The 17,831-nt window shown below is 35.6% G+C and overlaps 1 protein-coding gene across 1 annotated transcript in view; it reads left to right on the top strand.

The window, feature by feature from the left end:
• The window catches only part of Ppa2 (inorganic pyrophosphatase 2), a 110,787-nt gene that overhangs the window by 71,153 nt on the left and 21,803 nt on the right, over positions 1 to 17,831 (top strand). Inside the window, exon 8 of the mRNA XM_048813862.1 lies at positions 8,776 to 8,902. Coding sequence (XP_048669819.1) covers positions 8,776 to 8,902 — 127 coding nt within the window. The remainder of the gene's footprint in view (positions 1 to 8,775; positions 8,903 to 17,831) is intronic.

Raw genomic sequence — 17,831 nt, 5'->3', positions numbered from 1 at the left:
TCTTCCATCCTGAAGCTTAATTTCGCTGGATACACAATTCTTGGTTGGAACCCATTTTCTTTCAGCGTTTGAAATATGTTGTTCCAGGATCTTCTAGCTTTCAGAGTCTGTGTTGAATGATCAGCTGTTATCCTGATTGTTTTACCCCTAAATGTAATCTGCTTCCTTTCTCTTGAAGGTTTTAGAATTCTCTCCTTATTCTATATGTTGGGCATCTTCATTATAATGTGTCTAGGTGTGGACCTCTTATGATTTTGCACATTTGGCGTCCTGTAGGCATCTAGGATTTGGGATTCTGTCTCATTTTTCAAGTCTGGGAAGTTTTCTCGTATTATTTCGTTGAACAGATTGCTCATTCCTTTGGTTTGGACCTCTATACCTTCCTGTATCCCAATAACTCTTAAGTTTGGTCTCTTTATGTTATCCCAAATTTCTTGGATGTTCTGCTCATGGTTTCTTAACAGTCTTGCTGAGCTGTCTATGTTCTTTTCAAGTTGAAATACTTTGTCTTCATTGTCTGATGTTCTATCTTCTAAGTGTTCTACTCTGCTGGTAGTATTCTCATTTGAGTTTTTAAGTTGGTTTATTGCTTCCTGCATTTCTAGGATTTCTGTTTGTTTGTTTTTTATAACCTCTATCTCCCTATGTAGTTGATCTTTTGCTTCTTGGATTTGTTTATGTAACTCTTTGTCGAAGTGATCTTTCATTGTCTGATTTTGCTGTCTAATGTCTTCCTTGAGACTCCAGATCATCTGAAGCATGTAAATCCTGAATTTTTTCTCTGACATTCCATCTGCTGCAGCTATTACCTCTTCTAAGGTTGAGTTGACCTGCATTGCTTGTGGTCCTTTCTTTCCTTGTCTTTTCATAGTGCCTGCGTTTCTTTCTGCTTGGTGAGACTGTTGTGTTATTGAATTTTCCCCCTATATATTTATATTGCTCTTGTATAGTTGCAAAGTCTCCCTTGCAGGGGTGGGCAGCGGCTGTGCTCCTCCTCCAATTGGGGTGATCTGTCTATCTCGCCGGCGGGCTGCTGGGCCCCTTCTCCAGGTCGCGTGGTCTGACTACCTTGCAGGCAACGGGCAACGGCTGGGCCCCTCCCCCAATAGTGATGATCTGTTTACTACGCTGGCAGGCCGCTGGGCCTGTTCTCCAGGTTGGAGGTCTGCCTACCTTGCAGGCGCAGGCGGCGGCTGTGACCCTCCTCCAATTGGCGTGATCTTTTTACTAGGCCAACGTGCCGCCGGGCCCCTTCTCCGGGACGCAGGGTCTGCCTATCTTGTGGGCGGCAGCTGGGACCTTCTTCCAATTGGGGCGATTTGTCTACCACTCCGGCAGGCCGCTGGGCCTGCTCCACCAGTTGGTCACAGGTCTGCCTACCTTGCAAGCACAGGCGGCGGCTCTGCTCCGCCACTCCTCCAATTGGGGCGATGTGTCTACCACGCCAGCGGGCCGCTGGGCCTGCTCCACCAGTCGGTCACAGGTCTGCCCACCTTTCAGTTGCGGGAGGTGGTTCTGCTCCACCCCTCCTCCAATTGGGGCGATGTGTCTACCACGCCGGTGGGCTGCTGGGCCTGCTCCGCCGGTCGGTCGCAGGTCCCACCTTGCAGGCGTGGGAGGCAGCTCTGCTCCGTACCTCCTCCAATTGGGGTGATGTGTCTACCACGCCGGCAGGCCGCTGGGCCTGCCCCGCCGGTCGGTCGCAGGTCCCACCTTGCAGGCGTGGGATGAGGCTCTGCTCCACACCTCCTCCAATTGGGGCGATGTGTCTACCACGCTGGCAGGACGCTGGGCCTGCTCCGCTGGTCGGTCGCAGGTCTCTATAAGCATTTAATGTTCATGATTTTGGGTGAAAGTATACATTTCTCTTTGGCATGTCACATGATAAAGTAGGCAGAGGAAGTTCACTGAGCTGCTCTCCCAGTGTGAAAATGAAGCTGTCAGCCTGAGATCCAGTTGTCAACTTTGTCTCTAAATGCTTCTCAGACAGCACATTAAATTCCAGAGGTTTCCTCTCTTTTTAGGTGTACTTGAAGGGCAAGCTTTTTTTTAACATACCTTTGCCAACAAATTTGTAGTTATACACAATAAAGTGATGATTAACAGTCTGTAGGGAGGGAGACCTAAGGGATGTCAGTTGCTCATTTATGAAAATATGACAACTATTAAGAACTACCTCCATTAAAATTTAATTTGGGATTAAAAATTTTAATTGATATAAAACTCATAACAGGAAGTTAATCATTTGAATGGGTGAAATAAATGAAGTGGCATTTAATTCAGTGTTGTACAACCAATCACCTCTGTCTAGTCCCAAACATTTTCATGACCCTAGAAGGAAACCCAGTAGCAGTCATTGCCATTCCTTTTTCCCACTCCCACATGGCCTCACAACTACTAATCTGCTCTACTGATTTACCTATTCTGGATATTTCATATAAATGAAACCATATAATATGGAACCTTTTATGTCTGTCTTTTTTCACTTAGTGAGCTTTTGAGAGTCATTCATATTATAGCACATGTTAGCATGTCACTCCTTTTTATGACTGAATAATATTCATGGAATATTTTTCTATTTTATTCATCCATTTATGAGTTGATGGACACTTGGCTTATTTCCACCTTTTGGCTATTATTAATACTGCTTCCTATGAACATTCATTTATAAAGTTTTTGTTTGAATACCTACCTCCCTAGGAATAGAATTGTCAGTTCATATGGTAGTAAGTTTAACTTGTTAAGCAGTCACCAACCAGGTTTCCAAGAGCGTTCCAGTTTCTCTACATCCTTAGCAAATTTCTTATTTTCTGGAGACTTTTTTGTTTGTTTCCTTTTTTTGTTTTTGATGATTGTCATTCTAGTGGGCATGAATGGTACTGTGAATAACTTTTACTTAAAACAAGTTTACACGTCTTATATTATGTGAAGCAAATGTGGATAATTATTATTACTATTATTATTGTTATTTTAAACATTTAATTTTTAGTTGTAGTTGTACACAATACCTTTATTTTGTTTATTCATTTTTATGTGGTACTGAGGATCGAACCCAGGGCCTCGCACATGCTAGGCAAGTGCTCTGTCACTGAGCCACAACCCCAGCCCTGGATAATTATTTTATCCAGGAAAGTAATACAAGTATTTTTTAAAGTTTTATTTATAAAAGTTTTATTTATAAAGTTTTATTAATAAATTTATAAGTATACTATTTATAAATTTATTTATACATAAATTTATTTATATTTATTTATAAATGGTACATTTATAAATAAAATTATTGAGGTATAATTGGCATATAATAAATTATGTTGACTACATATTTAATGTGTACAGATTGATGACTCCGCATAAGTATATGTAAAATGATTACCAAATCAAGAAAAGGAACATTTTCATCACCCCAAATGTTTTCCATTCCTTTGTAATCTCTCCATCTCCAACCTCCTTTACCCTCAGGCAAGGACTGGTCTGCATTCTCTTACCACAGACTGGAAAAAGCAGAAGTTTTGGCTCGGTTTTATGTGAATTGCAGGTCTTTTATTCCCTGGCTCTGATTTCAGGCAAAAATTACAACTGTTGTAAGTTTCAGTGTCCTCATTTCTAAGGTGGGGCAATCTACCCTGCACAGTACTGTTTTGTGATGTGAAATAAAATTATATACATAGAGGGAACGGTTTAGTGCCCATATCACCATGTTTGGTAAATGATCACTTCCTTTTCTGCCTTTGCTCTTTTCCCTTTTCCTTCTTTGGATTTCACTACCCTCATCTGGATGATCCTCCCTAATGTAGATCCAAATCAGCTCTGTATCCATAGTATGAATAGTCTGTGACTTCCCATCTCTTCTCCTTCCTTTTGCCACAATCATGCCCTGTTGGAGAACCTACTCTGACACTCTGTTCCCAGGGCAGATCAGTGGTGCTGGGAAAAAGAGGATACAGAGGTAAGAGACAATGCACACAGTGTTGACGCCACTTATTGAAGCTCACATGTATTCTGTCTTATGATATTCTCCTGGCCTAGAGTATGTAAATCTCCTAAATTGTTATGCTCGAATTTGGGACCCCCAAAAGACCACCAGAGACCAAGATCGATGTAAGCAGCAAAGAGGTGTTTATTGCAAGCTAGCTCGGTCCTCCGCGCCACACAGCAACTGGTGACGCTGAGAGGCCCCAGCCCAGGGTTTGCAGCAGTTTTATACACTCTTTGGGGAAGGCAGGGACCTCACATACATCATAGCATCTCTTAGCAAATCATCACACACCTCGGGAAAATAATAAAAAACAACTCTAAAATGTGATTAGCACATTGACTAGTGGGATCAAGTTGGGTAAGGGTGATTGGTTAGTACAAGAGGGGGATTCGTTTGAACTGACTGGTTTAAGCCATGAGGGGAGTACGAACTACATTGGTTTCCCAACATGTTATCAACCACCATAAACTACTGGGAGGGTCATCTGGCTCAAGTGCTAACGCGCTCGCCTGGCATGTGCGGGCTTGGGTTTGATCCTCAGCACCACATAAAAATAAAAATAAAGATGTTGTGTCCACCGAAAAACTAAAAAATAAATATTAAAAAATTCTGTCTCTCTCTCTCTCTCTCTCTTAAAAAAAAAAAAAAGGATATAGAAAAAATGCAGGCATTGGCAACGCGAGGGAGTCACTGAAATAACTTTCTTCTTCCAGGGATGCTTTACCACTGAGCCACATTCTCAGCCCTTTTTTTATATTTTATTTAGAGACAGGTTTTTGCCACATTGCTTAGTACCTCCATAGTTGCTGAGGCTGGCTTTGAACTCGTGATCCTCCTGCCTCATCCTCCTGAGCCACTGAGATTACAGGTGTGAGCCACTTCACCTGGCCAAAATGATTTTCTTAAGCACATGGAACATCTGCTTCCACATCTTGCTGTTTAAGTTTTTTTTTATATAAAATATTTTAAAAATATCTCATAAAAAGTGTTGTTTATATCTTTAACATTAATAATTTTTGTTATTCATTTTAATGTTTTGCTTTTCACTAGTAGTTGATTAATGTGGTTGAAAAAAAAAAAAAGGTATTATGAAACAATTTAAAAGGATTTTGAGTACACTTTCCCTCCCAAGCAGCTGGAGCCATGTTCAGATTATGTGATGATGTATGTATATGAGTTTATATTTTATTTAGTGTGAGTTTGTGGGCCTAGTAGATATCTTAAATTTTAATATGTATAAATAACCTAAATTTCAGCATCAAGTGAGTAACAGGTTTAAATTGTCTACTTCCTTCATGCCATATTTTCAAAATATATGAATTATGATTTTACTTATATAAAGTGATTTGTTTTGATTTTTTAAAATTAATTGTGTGCTTAGTAAAATTACGTTATTTAACCCCTTTTCAACTTAAATATTGACTATCATGTGAATCTTTCTGGGTAGCATTAGGGAATGAGTTTTACTTGTACAGAGAACTTCATTTCTTCTCAGAACAACAGGAGGGTTATTGCTTTGTGAACACAGGCTGCTTTGTTTCTCTCATCTCCTCCTTTCTCTGACTTTACTCCTTGTTTTTCTTTGATTCTCATTTACCTATAGATTTTCTTGGTAATAGAACAAGAACACACTCAACTGTGCAATGTAATTTCCACAATTTCTGGGCTTGTTGGTAGAATGAAATCACAGGTTTTATTTCAATTTCTCATTCTTTCCTTCATAATGTAGCAGACACAGACATAGAAAGTCCCTCCAAAATTGAGAAAGCAAAATATGGATGGGAGGAGGCAGCTTCATATTGTGTGAGAACTCTAGGAACACTAAGTGGGAATATTGGTTCAAACCTAAAGGTGGTTGTATTACGAGTGAACTTGAGCATCTCTTTTTTTTTTTTTTTTTCCAGCAAGCTGATGGAAGTCTAGAATTACAGATACCTACCACAATCTGGCACAGTTTAATCTGCTTTAGATAGAGTGAAATCAAGTGCCAAAAATCTTCACAGAACTTTCAGAGCCATCTCAGCAGCACCAGAGAAGGGCAGGGAAAAGTATGTATTGTTAGCCAAAGAAAAGCAATGATTCCTGCAGACCACTCAATTTGCCTTCCTTACCAGGGAGCTTTAGCCAAGGGGCTATAGACAATCGAGGTATTCCCTCAAACCCTCCTGAAAACATTTAAGTACTACCCTGTTTACATAATATAACTATAAAACTGGTGTGATTCTACATCATGTACAAGCAGAAGAATGAGAAATTATACTCCATTATATATGATGTATCAAAGTACATTCTACTGTCATGTATAACTAATTAAAACTAAATTTAAAAAATTAACAATTAATAGTAAAGAGTCTAAATACTTCTTACCAAGATATTTGAGATGGAGAGATTTCTTACTGGGCCTTTCAGTTTTGGACTCTGCCAGATATAGGGAGTAAATATATAGTAAACATTCAAGCTTTGACTGCAATGACCTCTGAATGTCTCTGGGTGTGGAGGTAGTAACTACACCAGCTGTCTCTGTACTAGGTTGTAGAGCTGTGTATTCAGTTCTTCACCTGCCTAGCTCAGCCTTTTTTTTTTTTTTTTTTTTTTTAAATAAGCTTCCCAGAACTCAGGTTGTTATGCCTAACCAAACTGACTTTGACCCACCCTCCTCTGGCATGAACCTCTCTGGCTCCAATGTGTCTATGGCATTTCCAAGTGCTTAAATGTTCTTAGGAAGTTTTGAGTATCTCTTTATACCATTAAAGGTTGCTTTTCATTTTTTATCTGTGAATTGCCTTCATGGTTTCACATTTTTCATTGAGTCTTTGGTGATGATTTTTTTAGTAATTTTTAATAGCTCTTCATATATAAGAGATCTTATATTTTTTGTTTACATTTTTTATTATTAAACTTTATCAATACATAATGTAGCCAAGCACAGTAGCCACAGCTGTAATCCCAGAGGATCAGGAAGCTGAGGCAGGAGAATCACAAGCTCAAAGCCAGCCTTAGCAACTTAGTGAGACCCTGTCTTAAAATAAAAACAAAATAAAAAGGGTTGGGGTTGTGGCTCCGAGGTTGGGTGCCCCTGAATTCAATCCCTGGTACCAATAATAATAATTTATATTCAGTAAAATGTACCCACTATAGGTATAAAATTAGTGACTTTGGACAAATGAAACATTCACATAACCTACTTCTTCTAGTCAAAATATAGAACAAATCCATCACTTCAGAAAGATTCCTTTTGGCCCTTTGCAAAATCTCTTTGATCCCAGGCATTCTAGATTGGTAGCGTTTTTAGAATTTTTGATACCCTTATATATAATCTTCCCCATCCTATAATGTTTATTCTGTGTCACTGGTCTTGAGCAATTTGATTATTAAGTGCTTTTCTTAGTTTTGGTTTGGTTATTTGTTGTTGTGGGAGGGATTGTTGTTTTTGGTGCTTTCCCACTCTTGTACGTTTGTACTTTATACCAATTTGGGGGGCTTTTTGGACATTTTTCTTCAAATATTTTTCTGCTTCTTTCTTATTCTAGGATTCCAATTATACATAAGGGAGTATGCTTGATGTTGTCCCGCAGGTCATTGACATAATTAATTTCTTCTTAGCCTTTTTGTCCTTGAGCTTCACTTTGGAAAGTTTCTGTTCCCACACCTTTTAACTTTCTCCTTTTATAATGTTTGTTTGTTGTTAAACACATCTAGAGGATTTTTCATTTCAGATAATACATTTTTTTCTGCTCTAAGGTAGAGTTTGCCTTTTTTTTATATTTTCCATTCCTCACCTTCACATTTTCATATTTTTCTTTGACTCCATGAGCATTTTTACAACAGTTGTTTTAAAGTTTCTGTTTGACAATTGCATCATTTGTCACGTCTTGATTGATTTCTGTCAGGTGATTTTTTTCCCCCCTGTTTAGTTCTTACTTTTTCCTAATCATAGGCAGAATTTTGGCTGTTTTGACTGTTATGTTATTGAATGGATTTTGTTTGTCTTTAAAGAATATTTGTTTTGGCAGGTGGTTTGCTTATGGACCATTTTGATTGTTTCTGGGTATTTAGAAAAAAACAAAACCCAACTTTCTTAGGTCAGGTCTAGAGTAACCTTTACTGGAGAGCTAGTTTAGCTCTATCATTAAAGCTTGCCTCTGGACCCCCCTAGTGAATGTTGCTCATGCTGAACACATTTTTCTTGGGCATTGAACTCCTGCTTATATAGTTCTCTGGAAGTTATTGGTCTCATGGAGTCTCAACTCCTTCATACACAGGTAGTATTACAGCTGTCTCAAAGGATTCCCTCTGATTTCTGAAGGTCATTGTCATCTCCAGTACTGTGCCCCACAAATTCCAGCAGACTCATCTTCCTTGGTTTATTTATACACACACACACACACACACACACACACACACACGGTCTGAAGAGTGTGTTGAGCAGAAAACCAGGGCAGCCACAGGCCTCTTCTGGTTTGTTTACTTCACTCTGGGGTCACAGTCCTGCACTGCCTGTTGCTCAGTGTCTGAGAAGGAGTGATTTTGTATATTTTGTCCAGTTTTCTGAGAGGACAGGTTTGTTTTGTTTTTAACACATAATTCCATCATGGGTGGAAGTGAAAGTTTTGAGATACATAGTTCTAACTTTTAGGACTTTACAAGATAGGCTATATGATGGTTTTTACGTTATTTTTAGTTATTGAAATTTTTTTTTAAATTTCAGTCTATAGTGCTTTTAATATTTCCTATGCTTTTTCTGATATGGATAAATTCTCCAAAGTTTTGTAAATGTTGAGTTTCTTTTCCATTTGAAGGTTCTATCTCCTGGAGAGGTTATTCATGTGAAGATCCTTGGAATTTTGGCTCTTATTGATGAAGGTGAAACAGATTGGAAATTAATTGCTATCAATGCGAATGATCCTGAAGCTTCAAAGTTTCATGGTAAGTCTAAAACTTGTCAGAAAATGAAATAAATGAGTATGTCATTGATATTCTTAGAACTTAATGTCATTGGAATTCTTAGGACTCAGATAAAATACAGTTTATGTATTTGGGAGTTATATATTTGGTGTTTTATTCTCTTTTCATGGAATGTAAAGGGCAATTCAATATGTTTTTTGTCTGAATAGTATCATAAAGAGAGAGCAAAAGATGTAGGCAGACACATGATATTTTTCACTAAGCAAATATATTCTGATTACCCTTATAGAAAAGGTCCTCTCTGTCTCTTATTCCCTCTCATTCTCTTCCTTCTTCCCTCTTTTTCTTTCTTCTCTCCTTTCTTCCTATCTCCTACTTCATCTTCTTTTTTCTCCATATGTTCATAGTTCTTTTGAGTGTTTGCTTCTATTTTGTAAACAGTGTGTTTATACCTCTATTTCTTAATCCATATATTTTCCTTTCCCCCCATTTTTTCATGTATTTTTTTTTATTGACTCTAGTTGCTACTATGAAAAGACATGGAATTTAACTTCTTGAACATTTCTCAATTGTGTTATCATATTTCCTCTATTATCCTAGTAATTCTAAGTATTATACTTCAAGCTGTATTTATTGTTCAGTGACCACAAACAGTAACTCTTGATTTTTGCAGTATAGAACTTAGGACATTGAGATTTCATTTGTATATTTTTCTCATGGTTAAATCAACTACCTTATATAATATAAAACTTCAGAAATGACTAGAAAGATGTAGTTTTCTTCTCTGCCCCTTATGACCCAACTTCTCTCAGCTGTACTTCTTTTTCTACGTGTCAAGAGTTATAATGTTTGGGGATCTAGCTCAGTGGTAGAATGCTTGCCTAGCACGTATGAGGCCTAAGGTTTAATCCCCAGTACAATAAGAAAAAAAATGAATTTATAATGTTCAAGTTATGCTCTTTAAGTATAACTGTTTTTCATGTTGTGTTTCATGGTTGAATATGAAAATTAAAAACTAACATCATTTATAGCATCATTCTGTAAATATTAGTCATAAAGATTATCATACCATCTGTTAAATCATCAAATTTGGACAGACTCTTCTGAATCTGCTGGGTAATTATCTTGGGGTTTCTTTCCATTGCTTTCCTGGGTGACTTCTACTCCCTCTTAGATTCTGTCCTTTTTTTTTTTTTTTTTTTTAATCTTTCTTTTTCATGTTGGTGGTGTACATTTTCCAAAAGTTTTTACAGAAAAATTGTACAGAAGATTATGAGTTAAAACACTTGTCATTCATGGCATTTTTGGTAGACAGATAAATAAAAGGAAAAATTAAAAATGGAGGTAGGGGGTGCTGGGGTTGTGGCTCAGTGGTATAGAGTGTTTGCGTAGCATGTGTGAGGCCCTGGGTTCGATCCTCAGCACCACATAAAAATAAAATAAAGATGTTGTGTCCACCGAAAACTAAAAAATAAATATTTTAAAAAATTCTCTCTCTCTCTCTCTCTCTCTCAAAAAAAAAAAAAAATGGAGGAAGGGTAGCCATCTGGAAGCTTTTTTAAAAAATTCTATCATTTTCTGAGCATGTGTATAATATAGTAATTTAGAAAATTTTTCTATATATTTTATTGCTATTTAGAAATTTTAAATATTTATAGTACCCTTAAAAAAGAAACTATTATTTGGCATGGCTAGTATAAATTTTTCTTCTATGGCAAGTTAAGAAATCCAGTTTATACATAATGTATCCTTTTTTATATGTGTGTGTGTGTATGGTTTTTCTTAAACAGTATTAATATTGACACATTTAAGTTGTGATTCTTAAAAAAAGTGTCAGAATTTTTTCATTTTGTGTGTATGTGTGTATGGGTGTATGATGAAATAACTTCTTTGATCCTAATGAACGTGTGTGATATGTGCAGACTTTGGTAGAACTGTCCTGTTTTAAAATATATGGTGTTTAACTTGAGCATAACTGAATTAAAACTAGCCATTGTATCTGAGAGCATATTTCAATTAGTAAAAACTTGTTTCTGACTGTATTTCTGTAATTTTAACATTAATATTGTATTATTCATGTTTTACCTTCTGAAACTGGAATAGACTCTGTGAAAATCTTTAAAAAGTCAAAATAACATTTGAAACCAAATTCCTTATACTCTCTGAGAAAATTGGTCACTGTGGCAGGCTCATTTAACACTCGGAGAGCACAGAGACCATTTAATACACTGTAACTAGGTTCCAGGCCCTAGTGCTCTTAATGGTACCTTAATGGCCTGAAAGAGTTAATAAGACTCCCAGGGCACCTAAATTGTTACTGGAGAATGCCTTGGCCATTAGAGATAATACCACTTGGTTATGAAGTAACCAAGTTGAGAGTTTTTTAAGATTGAAATGCTGGGGCTTGTGTCATTTTTCTCTTGGTTAAATTAACCTTCTGTAATATAGAGCTTCAAAAATTGACTTGACAGATGTTTGAGCCTCTTCAGAACTTCAGGAGAGAGAGGTAATTTAGGTCTAGAAACCATTTCAACATGTAGAGCAAGAGAGAATTCTTTTATCTGGTCTTTAAATAAATGAAAACCATTGTCTTTTGTCCTGCAGAAACTGTTACCTGTACAATAATTTTACAGTTTTAAAAAGAGAAAATTAAGAAACAAAAGTTAAAATTAAAAAAAAAAGTTACATTGATGTAGATATATTCTGGATGAATAAATTATAAGACTATTTAAGGGATTATTTTAAATTAGGCATTTGGGAATTTTCCAAAGGCCAGCATCAAACTAATCCTGAAGTTATCAGTTTTTATGCATTTCATATATGTTGAATTTCAGTGTATGTTTAAGGTAATTTAAAAGTCAAATAAAACTATTTAATTCATTTTATTGACTTTCAGGGCAGGAATAAACATATAGAAAATGAATCTACTTAACTTAAATTTTCATTTACTAATAAACACTTATGGTGCCCTTGCAATTATTTTTTTAAATAAGCAAATAATCATGGTATTTGATTTTTTTCTTCCTAGAACATAATTTAATACTGTCATCTAAGAAAGGAGAAAAAAAGAAGGAATAGCATAGTTATCTTAAGGGGAAATATTCATATTAACCTTTGATAGCAGAAGGAGGAGGGTTCAGATTGCTTTCCTGAACATGTTAGAAGACAGTGAAATATACTCTCTGGTTTGGAAGAGAGTAGCAAATCACTGTGGTCATCCAAATAGCACCAGCTTTGTGGAGCATTAAGTATGTGCCTGGGAACTATGCCAGGGGTTCTTTTGAAATTATCCATTTAATCATCATACAACTTCAATCAAGATATGCAGGTCCCATTTTTTTTCAGTTAAGGAAACTGAGGTACCAGGGGAGTGGATGCTAATAACTTGTCTCACATAACATCAACCCTTCAAATCCAGACCCCGTGTTCCTCATTGTCACATTGCATTGCTCTTCTAAAAAAATTCTGGGATGATCAATTGTATTTTTGTTCTCTGGGAATACTGACCATTTTCTCTTAATTAAGCATCAGTAAGATAATGATAATTAGAGGTCCAGTTTAAAAAATAAAATGTAGCTCTTCTGATCTTTATCCCTTTGATTTCATTAATAGGTGTGCCTTAAGAGGCATGAGTATTAGGGATGGGTGGGAGGAGGCAGTTGAAGAACAAGAACATGCTCCAGTTAAATGCACTGTAATTAACAGGTAAATTACTGGGAGTTTTTTTGCCTCTTTAATGAACCTTAACCTCTTCACAGGTTTTTTAGGTTTTAGTCAGACTCCTGTGATGTGACGAAGTATGGGGAGGCTTAAATTCTAAGATTCTGCCCTTTGTTTGTTCATTATCTGACCTAGGAGAAGTCACATAACCTTCCTAAGCCTGGGTTTCTTTATTGATAAAGTTGCAGGGAGGGTCCTCTAATTAGTAAATGGTCCCTAGGATTTTCCCCATCTGAGTTTTTGTTATAGGAAGTACTTTTAAACCATTATTTTTAGTCTGTTTTCCTGTATAATTAGAAAGACCTAAATTATCTTCAAAGTTAATGCTAAAGGGAACAATTTATTTTTTATTATGAACACATACTAATTGTCCAGATTAATAAGATTCACTGTGATATTTCTGTGCATGCATAAATTGTCAAAATAATTGTTTAAAGGATTGTGACATTGATTTCTTGGGGACATTGGCACATTTTTTTGAGTGCTTTAGGGTAGCTGGAAGTTCAATGGAGGTCTCTCTGACCCAAAGCCTGTGCTTTTAGCCACTTTACTATATGCTTTAAATCAAAATTAGGTTAGAAAAATGTTTTAATTTCTTCTGTGCACATTCCATTGGTCATGAGAAACTTCTTATACACTGGTAATATGAATATTTATTGTTGGAAATTTACCAAGCCTTTCCTAAGAATTGTTTACTAATTCAATAAATATGGACCTATAGATAGTATGACCTTGTTTGATAATACTTATTTTGAAGTGTGTTAATTTCCACTATTTTTTTTTCATGAGGTTAATGTATGTTTTTGTACATCTTTGACTTCATGAAAGTAGAATTTGCAGAAAAGGAGAACAGAGAAGAAAAGGGCAAGCACAATGAGGATAATGTTCACTAGCCTACATATGTTACACATGGACATGCAGAACAGTCTGGAAAACATGAAAGTCTTTAGAGATCCTAAGTAAGCACAAACCATTAAGAAAATTAGTTCTCTGAGCAGGAAGCTCTACTTGTTGTGTAGAAGATACAGTGTGTGTGTGGAATGAAACTGTTGTTTCTTGTGAATATTTGTAAGAAGACATTAGAAACACATGTTCTTGCCTCCCACAGATTTTGTTTAGTTATACACGTTTAGCTCTTAGTTATATACGTTTAGCTCTGTGAGAGCAGCACATAGAGTACTGAAAGAGAGTTTTGTGCAAATGATTGTGGCATCATTTTCTTTGGTAAAATCCCATCGAATTATAAGTTCCTTGTTCAAATGTATTATTTTTTCTTCTTTTTTATCCCCTTTGGACAAAATATTAGCATTAGGCCTTTTTTGTTTTTCTTTCTTTCTTTCTTTTTTTAATTTTGAGATGGGATTTTGCTAAATTACAGAGATTGACCTCCAACTGGGATTCTTCTGCCTCAGCCCCGCTGGTTGCTGGATTAACAGGTGTGTGTACCAACCTGCCTGGCTTTCTTTTGAATAACAAGGACAGAGATATGGTGTTAAATTTCTGTTATTGATTTTTATCTAAAAATAGAAAAAAAATACCTCCTGACTATATACTTTCCTTACTTTGTATTTTAGTTTGATGGAAACACTTCAGATAAGAGTAGCATTTTAATGTTTTTGTTTTGTTGTTTTCTGATCTCTGTCCTCTATTTGTGGATATGTATGGTAAGGTTAGAGATGTGAGTTTTACAATTTGATAATGTTCCCTGGGTAATTCCATATATTGCCTGGTATGATATAGATGCTCAATAAATTTTTTGGAAATGATGAATACATGTGCATTGATAAACCAGAGATGTTTAAACCAAGACTGATTTTTCGAATTAACTCACAGTCCAATACATCTTACAATCTGTCACCAATACTTCCTGATTTGACCTCAGAAATATTTTTCAAATCTATCCTTTCCTTACCATTGCCTTTAATTATTGTATCTTGTTTTTTCATTGAAACAATGTTAACATTGCTCTGCTCCCAGCCTCCTGCCACTAAAATTTGTATTCCACACTATTTATTACACTTACCTGATTTTAAAGAAAACTTATCTTACCTTAAAGGAAAGTAGAAAACCTCCTGACCCCTCACTCTGTACAGAAAAATCCACATTTTCTAACTTGGTAAAAGCCTTATGGTGATCTCCTCCCACCTATTTTTTTAGACATTCACTTATTTACTATTTATTAAAGTTCAAAACACACCAAGCTTCTCTACCCCCTCAGATATGCCAGCCTCTTTGCAGCTCAGTGGATTTGCCTGCATTTCTGCCTCTCAGAAATACTCTTTGTCTACTTGGAAACACCTGCTCATCTTTTAAGAATCAGTCTAAATGTCATTGTCTCAGTGACATGTTTTCTGATTCTATAAGATGAAGATAGTTGGCTAGTTACCAACTCCTTTTTTTTTTTTACCCTCCCACATCATTTTGTTTAATTCTATAAAATGTCTGATTTCACATATTTGTGATTTGCTTGTTTCTATGTCTGCCCATCTCTCTAGATTGTGAACTCTTTCAGTTCTGGGACTATCTCATTTACCCTTTTTTACTTTATTCAGCTTTATTAAATTTACATACAGATTCACTTCATTTTAAGTACATAATTCAAGGAATTTTGACAACTACATATACTTGTCTAACAGCTATCAGTCATAATACAGAACATTTTCAGTACCCTGCAAATTCCCACATACCCCATGGAGTCAATCCCTTTCTCCTCCCCTAAGTCCGTAGCCAACACAGGTCTCTCTGCTGCAGTGATTTTTCTAGTGTATGGTGTCAGTGATCTATTAGTGAGGACTTTGGCATGTGAAACATGGTCTTGGTTGTATGAATTCTTGTTCTTGCATGCTTTGGAGAGCATGCATGTAGCCACATCTATTAGAGTGATTTGTTCCCTGTGTTGCTGAATTATTCTGTTGTATGGTATGCCATAGTTTCAACTGTTGTTGGAAAATTGTATGCATGTGTGTGTCTGTGTATATGTATGTGCAGATGCCTTTTATGTATGTTATTTTTAGTGTTTATATCAATTCCTAGCTACAGTGATTTTTCAGGGCCATTATACATATTGGAAATAAAGTAACCTTTAGTGAAAATGTGGACTATTTTTCTAAATCATTGGTTTGTAAGGAGTTATTCATTAAAAAGGTTTTAGGACATAGGAGAGATGATAATTCTTTTAAGAATTAATCTCTTATTTTTTATTAGATGATTTTTTTCTATTATTTAATCATGGTGATCTTGATTTTTTTTTTCTCATTTGATTTGGATTTGAAGAAATAATATACTTTACAACATGGCACAATATGTGAGTACCAGAACTGAAATTTGAACATCGTGCTAATTCCAATCTTTTTTGTTCTGGCTTACCTTAGCTCTTACAAATTTCTGCAGTATACTCATTGTCATTATTTTCTGCTAATTTTAGTCTTGATTTGCTTTTGGATCAGAAAGTTTTATTTAAAAAACTTTTTTCTTTTTTGCTTACTTATTTTATTATTGATCTTTATATTTACTGTGCTTACAGAATGTGTTGTTGTATTTTTTCATGTTTAAATTTTCTTGATTTTTTTTTTCATTTTTAGTAAATAATCTTTTTTAAAGTTCATTGTACTTTAATAAATCTCTAGGTTAAATAGATCTCATACTTTAGATTTCTCTAATATATACTATTCATGAGCTGTGTTGATAAAATATACCTTTTTAATTTGATTTTCCAAGTTATTTATATCATTGTTATTTGCTTATTTGGGAAAAACAGTGTTGTCTTAAATAATTCTGAAGTTTGGGCAATATTGAAGTCTCGGCAAATAAATGTGATTAGAAACTCCCTCTGGTGTGAGAATATATTTTTAGATTAAAAAAATAGAAAGAATTTTCTAATTTACAAAATACTTTTTGTAGGGTTTTATTTTTGTTTGTTTGATTAGTAGATTATAATTTGTGGAACAAGTGTATTGATTTACACTGAAAGGAAATTTGATTTTATAAAAGATATACCAAATTCCTAGTGAAGGAAAAAGATGTCATAGAGGCTGATTTTTAAAAAAAATAAAAGTGTTACGTTTCTGTCATCTACAGAGATAGAATGGTGGGTTTTGAATAAGGTATTTTTAATTATTCATTTTTGTAGAAATATGAATTTAAATTAAAGAAATTTCCAAAATTTCCAGTGGGTTAATTTTATTTTTTTTCCAAATGGGTTTATATAGAACTATGATTATTTAGAATGTTTTAATTCTTTTATTGTTTTAATATGAAAATTCTTAATGATCTTATAATCTTTGTTAATTAAACTTTCAAATATGGAAACAGCTCTGTTTTAAAAAGTAAGTCACCACTGCACATTATTAATCAGAAGTTAGGACACTTTTTATGGAGCCTTTAAAAAAAAAAAAAAAAGAAACCAAGGTGATATGTGTTTTGGTGACTAACTGCTTTACTTTTTCTAGATATTACAGACTTGTTCTTTTCAGCTCTTTTGATACTTTGAATCTTATGTAAGAGTCTGATCTTGACTGATATAAACCATTTTTCTTCCATTGGTGATTCCTCTCAGTTCTGCTTTCTAAAAAATACCCCAGATCTGACAATTTATCCCTGCTCCACCCTGCATCCCTTGGCATGCCTCATCAGAGTTCAGCAGTTGTAGATGCTCTCGATAGCTCTCACTAGAGCCCTCCTTCCCTACTTACTCTATACAGTGCTGTCCTTTCTACACATGGCAATTGGAGAGCTCTGTCTAAAACATGTACTCCTCTGCCCAACACCATCCCCGAGTAAAAGCCAGAGTCCTCGGGTGGCCCAGATGTGCGTGACTGGCTAGTGTCTGCTTCTCCAATCTCATCTCTTCACACTTCTCTTTCTCACTCTGCCCTAACCATAGTCTTTCCTCTTCTGTTCCTCAAATATTAAAAGCTCACTTTTACCTCAGGATATTTGCATTTACAATCTTCATCTCTGGAATACACTGCTTCCAGAAACTTGAATGAGTTGCCTCCCACACTTTGTCCAAGACTCTGATAAAATATGTCTTATCAGACACTGTCCCGACCACTCTTGTCTAAAATCCTCTTCCCACCCCAATTGTAAAGCAGGCTGTCTATGTGTCTTATAGATTTTTTTTTTCCCTCTAGCTTTAACTATTTTCTTACCCAGGTCTAATTTGACAACAGATATTTTTAGCAGTTTTATTGATTCAAAACATTCAAATTAATTTCACAAAAACGAAAGC

This window comes from Marmota marmota, unplaced genomic scaffold, assembly GCF_001458135.2.
Source record: "Marmota marmota marmota unplaced genomic scaffold, marMar, whole genome shotgun sequence".
Classification (NCBI taxonomy): Eukaryota; Metazoa; Chordata; class Mammalia; order Rodentia; family Sciuridae; genus Marmota; species Marmota marmota.
This window is presented reverse-complemented; position numbering and strand designations above follow the sequence as displayed.